This window comes from Arachis ipaensis, chromosome B9, assembly GCF_059453495.1.
Source record: "Arachis ipaensis isolate K30076 ecotype BB chromosome B9, ASM5945349v1, whole genome shotgun sequence".
Taxonomy (NCBI): domain Eukaryota; kingdom Viridiplantae; phylum Streptophyta; class Magnoliopsida; order Fabales; family Fabaceae; genus Arachis; species Arachis ipaensis.
In genome coordinates this window covers 12414981-12422803 of record NC_142444.1, presented here as the reverse complement: position 1 = coordinate 12422803, position 7823 = coordinate 12414981, and the positions used below count along the sequence as shown (strand labels likewise).

The 7823-nt window shown below is 32.2% G+C and overlaps 1 protein-coding gene across 24 annotated transcripts; it reads right to left on the bottom strand.

Annotated features, from left to right (window-relative positions):
• Positions 1 to 94: 94 nt before the first annotated feature.
• On the bottom strand, positions 95 to 6624 carry LOC107619204 (uncharacterized). 24 transcript variants are annotated; one of them, XM_088500225.1, is made up of 10 exons: positions 6385 to 6624; positions 6039 to 6254; positions 5002 to 5084; positions 4698 to 4873; positions 2947 to 3671; positions 2625 to 2701; positions 1605 to 2541; positions 1443 to 1514; positions 1265 to 1321; positions 95 to 310 (listed from the first exon to the last, which is right to left on the bottom strand). In XM_088500225.1, the coding sequence occupies exons 7-10, from the start codon at positions 1784 to 1786 to the stop codon at positions 244 to 246; spliced, it is 378 nt and encodes a 125-aa protein (XP_088356351.1). In that variant the 5' UTR covers positions 1787 to 2541; positions 2625 to 2701; positions 2947 to 3671; positions 4698 to 4873; positions 5002 to 5084; positions 6039 to 6254; positions 6385 to 6624; the 3' UTR covers positions 95 to 243. The 24 variants fall into 24 exon arrangements, 22 of the variants coding, with proteins under 22 accessions (XP_088356351.1, XP_088356353.1, XP_088356363.1 ...); XM_088500227.1 differs by having other exon boundaries at positions 2651 to 2701; XM_088500237.1 differs by having other exon boundaries at positions 1605 to 1688; positions 2651 to 2701.
• Between the last annotated feature and the right edge of the window lie 1199 nt (positions 6625 to 7823).

Sequence of the window (7823 nt, the reverse complement as noted above, 5' to 3'; positions counted from 1 at the left end):
TATAATAAAATTTTTTGTTCATATATGTTAATTATTTTAATTAATAAATAAATTTGTGCACAATAGGAAAAAATTATAAAAGAGACAAAATAACTAATAATAAAATTCTAATCAAAATAGATATTAAAAAGTTCAATTAGTATTTCAAATACATATTTCAAATACATGTTCATCAATAATTCTCAACAAAATAATAAAATTCTTGTCTAACAATAATTGTCATAACAAAATATTAATTAATATTTATAAAAAAAATATCAATCTACTTGCATATTTTATATCCATGCTTGACTTGTCCCATATGCTAAATCTGCAAATAATACACAACAAAAAATAAACAACTTATTATTAAAAATGAAAAATTATAATAATAAAAATTTCTTTATGATATTAAATATTATAGATACAAAAGCAATAAATAGATCTAAAAAACTCCTTCTAATGTGCTTAAGGTATAAATTTGATCAAGTATTTCAACAAACAAAGCTTGTCTCTTAGTCTTGATTCTCTTCGGAAAGAAAAACTATAATAAAAAAGATCAGTTAGTTAAAAGTATAAAACATGTCTCTAACTTCCATTAAAAACTTCAATAAAAAGGTTAAAAAATTGGAAACAGCAGCTATATATTTTCACAAAACTGCAGCTAAGCCATATGAAATTGGAAAAAGATGATAAAAAATTATTAGTGTATGTTAATTAAACGATGAATTCAATGCACTTTAACTTAGGAGGTGCGCTGCAAATCCTTGACTATATGATGATGAGTCCAATAATGTCAAAGGCACATGCCTTATGCCTATGCATCTTGGGATTAACAAAGATGAGACTTCTTTTTAAGGAGACTCTAGCTACTCACTTCAATATAATCCCCACTACAACCTTATACATCTGTCAATCAAAGATTCATGATAATGGCATCAAAGTACCGCTTAATTATTATTCATAAGGAGGCAATTCATGAGGAAAATTATTGTAGAAAACATACAAAGGGGAAGTTCCCAAATCTCCATAAACCACACCAAGACTCTAATATGCAAGCCGAAGAATTAACAGAGCAGAAAATTTCTGTAGAAATAAAAACAAAATTAACAAGGAACTTAATAGAAATTACTAGTAGCCAGTACAATATCTTGTAATTGGATCCAGAATGAAGATTTCCAGATTGAAATTTTACCATTTAACACTCCAAGAGTCTAACATCATCAACGAAAATTTGTGTTCTAATACAGATAACAAGTTATTAATTTCCAGCATCTGAACTTACAATGACACCATGTTCTGAAGCTGACTAAGTTCTTGAGGAATCAAATTTGACAAATCACTGCAACATAGAATGACAAAAACCAATTAACAAACAGGAAAAAAAGAAAGGGGGGGGGGGGGGGGAGAGTAACAAAGGAGAAAACAGATTTCATTAGGAAAAAAAAAGACAAATGACTTGCATGTCCATAACACTTCTAAGATTAGCAAATTCTGCTGGAATAAATCCTGTTATATGATTTCTGCTCAGGTTCCTACAAAAATCAAATAATAGCCGTGAGTAAAAGAGAAACTGCCAGATTCGAAAAACAAATAAATAACAAGAAACTTGCCACAGTACTCACAGCTTTAGAAGATGTTCCAAGTCACCGAGGGAAGAAGGAATGGAGCCAATTATATTATTATTTGAAATACCCCTAAGAAGGAATCTGAAACCATTCATCAGTATGAACCAGAGGGATATAAACAGATTTGGATCTGGAATGAACAATATGTAGAAATCTGAATTTCTTAGTCTACTTAGCATTTAGATTTGTGCTTGAATTTCTCTCGAATATTTGAAATAGACTATTATATAAAGGCATGCTCCTATACCCCAACAATTCACATTCAAAATAATTATATTGAATAATTTAACCTCTTTCCTTTTAAGATTTTTCAACATGAACTCTTTTGCAAGCATGGCACAAGCATATATCTACTGTACTACCTAATCAAAATAGCATATCTTTGAATTTCTATATATATAGTATTGAATACTGATTGATAAATCATAAATGCAATCATTCAACTCCATCAATTTATTAAGGAATTGGTCCAGAAGAAAAGAATGGTACCATAATGAAGAAAATCACACATGGTAAGAGACAAAAATCTGACCAAATAATAATTTCTTATCAATAAGATAGTAGAAGAAAAAACTATTTTAATGCTTCATAGAGATTTCCAAAAAAAATTGAAAAACATTCTTTAAATGCATGATTTTTGCCAAACATATAAATTTTCTAAATTAAAGAGGCAAATTTGCCAAACATATATGAAAATAATTTTAAAAAAATTAAAATGAAAAAGTAAATAAAAGAATGAAGAAGTAAAACTCATATGCTGCTCCAAATATCCCAATAGCAAAGTCTGAAGAAGAAAAAAAAATTAAAAGGTCTAAAAATCCACAACACAATACACATTTATACTATCTATTAATATTAAATAAAACTAAAGAGACCAAACACACGCCCATATGAACAGACCTTTTTTGAACATTCTTCAATCTCAGACTTAAACCTAAGTAAAAGATAAATGAAAAAAAAAAAATTAAATTCCAAGAGAATGATGATCAAATTAACTAAGAAGCCTGGGAGATATACTTATGATGTATGTCCAGAAATCTCACAGTTGTAGTGGCAGCTTCAGCCGCATCCAGCACTGCTTGTGCCTACTTGCACTATACAAACACAGTGCCCAATGAATCAGTCATAAAATGTAAAAATAAAGGGAAAGAAAAGAAAGAAATTCTTATCATTCTTAAGTAATATTACTATATATCGTACATGTGGACATAATCATTAATTAGTGCATTAAAAAAATCAACATATGAATAAAGAATGGTGCTCTGCTCATGAATACAAACATCACAACTGAAACTTCTATCTTACCAAAATTAACAAATATCAGATGCAAATAACTAACCTTCAATTGTAAAGTCATCAAGTTTTGCACGGCTAGCAACTAACGCATATGCATAATTGAAAAACAAATCAGCTCTCTTCAACTCTGTTTCAGATGGTTCAGGATTTTCTGGTCTATTGATGTGGAAATCACATTGCATTTTCCAATAATTGATTCTTGAAAAAAAATTTGCAGAGGAGAGAGATGATAGTAGCACATTTTACTCAGAGAGAGAGAGAGAATATTTTCTCAGCTATATGGAGGCACTTAAATGATTTCTTTAGATCCGTTTGTCGGAATAACAAACAAATAAAAATAAAAAAGGGAAAACAAAATCAACTCAGATAGATATAAAATTTCATAACTCAAATGAATGACCTGGTTATAATGACTGTTGATTGGCAAGCACAACTACGGGCGCCAACAGCAATGCATTCACAACAGCGGCAAGATCAGAAACAACAATGAACATAATAGGAGTCACCACTTGAAGCTTCAGCTGCCGCCACAACAGCAGCAACAACATCAGCAGTGGGCACAGCCTTCAGAGGACAACCTGGCTTCCTCTCCACCCCAACGTAACAACAGCCGGACCCGGAATGAGCGTCGCTGCAGTCCTAGGCGAAACCCCATTCTTCTTCACCTCAGAGCAAGGCTGCACCGCAGGCTCATCTGCAAGCCCTAGCACCGCCCACACGGACTCAGCATTCTGCTGCTGCAGTTGAAGGACATTAACATTTACATTCCTGACTTGGAAAAATAAAGGAGGGGATGAGTAAAGGCCAAAATACAATGAAAGCAAGGAGTTATAAATAAGTAAGAGTAATGCATATGATGTATGGCGGTGAAATTCAAAATTTGAAAATCAATAAGAAATTTGAAAAACAGGTACAAAAGGAAGGAAAAATTAATTGAAATAAGGGAGACAATACAACAAATTATTAATGGTTAAAGAGAATAAGAGGAGAAGTTGTCAGAAAGTATTAAAGACATTGAAGCTAATATTACCTTTGATATAACCTAATAATGATGCAGAAGAAATGAAGAAAGAGAGACCACAGATGATACAACTCTTATAAAAGGTACCATAATCAACCCAACTCTTTAAGATCTCTCCTTCAAGACACGTTGGATTTCCACTACCTGACAACCCTCTCTTAATAGTTTAGTATTAGATTGGCCAGACACACACCCATCTGAATCTGTTCCTCCTCCCTTTACTTTCTTTCACATTATCAGTATAATAGCAAGCTATCTAATCACTCTCATCTCTCCAACTAACAATAATGAGCAATGTATTGAAGTAAGACACAGACACGAAGACGGAAACACAGCCGACGGTGCTGAAGACGTCTCTGTTTTTCATAGTTAGTGCAAGCATTTGAGTTGAGTTGAGTTGAGTTGTGTATCATATCGTCATTTAAATTTAGAAAGGTTCAGCTTATTTAACCATTTATAAGTCTGATTAGTGTTTGAAACGGGAGAACACAAATTTGTACAGTTCCTTTAGAAGACTTGTTACTTTACTTATCAGGAAGTTAATTATATATTTTATAATATTAAAGTGATATAACACAGCACCCAAATGATGCATTTTACCCTCTAAAATGCAGCTTGCAACACACTCTAAAGGAACTTAATCACAACAAAACTACTTATTTGTACTTGGAGAAAAACAAAAGATAGAAAAAAGAGTAACCAATGACTGAGACAATATAACAAACAGAAAGAGCGCAAAGCTGAATAACAAGCTTAGTTAGTTACTTAGTTACCTTCGAGAGTGAAGAATATCTTTGGTTAGTGTAACCACAGGCTCAATGTCCTTCAAAATCTCCTCTTCCTTCTCCTTCCACAGGTGGTACGGGTTTGTAGCCGGTGTGGCGGCAGTGCACCACGCTCGATGCTGAGGTGGCGCAAGAGTGAAGCGAAGGTGCCGATGAAGCAAAAACTGGCGAAGAAGATTAAAAGGAGAAGAACTTTTCATAACTAAAATTTTCCAGAATAATTGCTAATCTAAAAAATTAGGATTCAAAACACAAAAATAGAAAAGAAAAACAGAGGCAGTATCATTAGTACCTGAACAATGATCAGCGGTGATGAACCCTAGCAGAAGAACACTGGCAAATTGGAAGAGATCAGATATGAACGGCAAGCAAAACCTAGAGAAGCTTGAAACAGCAAATAGCTCAGAAAAACAGCAAATAGACACACACAATTTCCTTTTTCTTGAAAAAATCACACATACACACAATTGAGCAATTAGAGTAGGAAAGGGAAGAATTGAAGTGCACACCTAATGAAATGAAACAAGTTTGGCAGCAGATCAAACGCAGAACGAAACCAGATCTTGTACTATGCAATTTTTCGGCAAAATGCAGAGAGAAGTAACCGACACCGTGCAAAGAACAGAGAAAGAGAGGAACACGAGGTAACACGAAGAGAGCATAACAAGGCGAGTAGGGAGGAACGCAAAGAGAGAGGGAATGCTTCTCCGCGAGTAGAAAAGGAACCGCGAATTTCATCAATTTAGGGGTTAGGGTTACCAGTAGCATTTTGTTTCAACGTTTTGTTAGGAATATGAAGATGATGAATGAATGAAAGTTTCTGTGTTTGAATCATTTAGTTTTCTATTGATGTATTTAGAGGAAAAATTGAAATTTAAAAGAAAAAAATACATTTATATATTTTAGACAACACTTATAATGAGAAGCTTATTAAAAATTTTAAAGCAATTTTAGAAAAGTGTAATTTATGTACATAGTAAGCGTTGCATATGTATTTTGCTGAAGCATCGCCTTTCATGTGTTCTCTATCTAATCAAAGGGAACACTTATGTAGTGTTAGTTAAAAAAGTGTTGCAATAGCAATATTTCATTGCAACAAATATTAAGCATTGTTTTTTATCATTTTAAACAACACTTTTTAAGTGTTACTTACAGTATATATTGCAATAGATAAAAAATATTGTAGTGAAAACATTAGAAATCAATTTTCTCAAAGTGATTCATACGAGAGTACAGTCAATAAATAAATCACCATATTATAAATAATGTTTCACTCATTCAACATATAATCAGGCAAAATATAGGGGAAGAGAAAAAATGAAAGCTTACCAGAGATGAAGGGAGCCAAAGCATGAAACTATTACATCGGTGGAGAAGAAGAACAAGTCCAGAAAAAATGATGACAAGTTGCGATGCTCACAACGGAGAAGAGATTAGACGACGCGACACTTTCGGCGGAAAAGAGAGAAGATGACACGACACCAACGGAGAATGGGGAAGACGACGCAACTGATACTGCAAGGAATGGATGAAGGAAGTGACGAACTGCGATGGCCGAGCAAAAATCAGATACACCAAAAATTCAAAACAATAGAAAACAATCAAAATCAAAACCCTAAAAGCTCAAAACAAACAAAATCAAAAGAATCAAAACCCCTAAAAAATTCATACGCACCAAAACCCCTGGGGCATCTCCATTCTAGATGCAGAGATTCAAAGAGGATACAGAGTGAGACGAAGGTGACGATGGTGAGTAATGATGTGTGAAAGTGAAAGACAATCCTTCTGTGCGCGGGTACATGTATTCGTGAAAACAAAAATAATTTTTTCACTAGGTTTAGACGCGTTTGATAGTAGAAGACGTTTGTAAAATGCACCCAAAACACAAATATTAGATGACTCTTGAAAAAAGTTATTTTCTGTGAAAAAAGTGTATCTATTAGTATTAAGATAAGACTATGTTTTATAAGTGATATTTTTATAATTTAAGAAAACACTTTTTAAGTGTTGTTATAACTGTGTTTTTTATTTTACTTTAAAAGAAAACACAATAAATAACCTATTCTATGAATAAAAAAAGTATTGCTAAATGGATAATTTTCTTGTAGAGCATATCGATTTCTTTTCAACTACAATCTACAAGTGATAGATTTTTCAAACATCATATTCTAGGAATTTTTTAAAAATTATTTATTATTGTAATCAATTTTTTTTCTTTTATGTTGGTGAATCAGCCATTTTTAAATTATTATCATAAATTCTATAAATAGAAAGTCACAACTTGCCATCTAAAAAGAATACAGAGCAATTTAGGGCATGCGCGCATGCTAATTTTCCGTCCCTTGCTTTAGGGCTTAGGCGCAACTAAGAACATACAAAGACGCCTCCTTATCCTCATTTCCCACCTCATTCACATATCCATCTTTATATTTCTATGTTATCCTAAGCACAAAAAATCAAGATTTTGAGTTATTAGAGCTTCATTATATGGAAATAAAAAAAATAAAAAGTCTAAGGGACCAGCAACTTTGTTAAATTTTGACCAGCATATAACCAATAAAGAAAAATGAGCCATTGGATGAAATCTCACACCAATCTCACACCATTAAAACCATCATTGATGACTATTTGATGGCTACAAATCACAAAAGTTGCTGGTGCCCTAGCATTACTTTATAAAAAATAATCAGAGCACATGTATATTCAATTAGGATTATTTTTTCAGTTTTCTCGTAACTTACGATTCTTTTATCCACGTAATGCTTAATGAGAATTAGGGCAATAATTCGCACGGATGCATGCATGTTATAGGCATGGTAATGCGGTAGATAAGGGCCGATTTTTGTTCCGACCATGTTTCACTCTCCAATAGTTTGTATAGAGTCATCTCGCTTCTTACATCCTAACTTGTTTCGTCAGTATTCGTGTCCGTTCCTATTAATTATTAAAATTTAATAAATAAAAATAATTTAAAATATTTAATCATAATTATATACTTAATATAAATTAAATTAAAAACTTAAAAATATACCATATCAAATAATATTATTATTAATTTTTTATTATATATATTATATATTAAAATTATCTATATCTATATCTATATATAATATA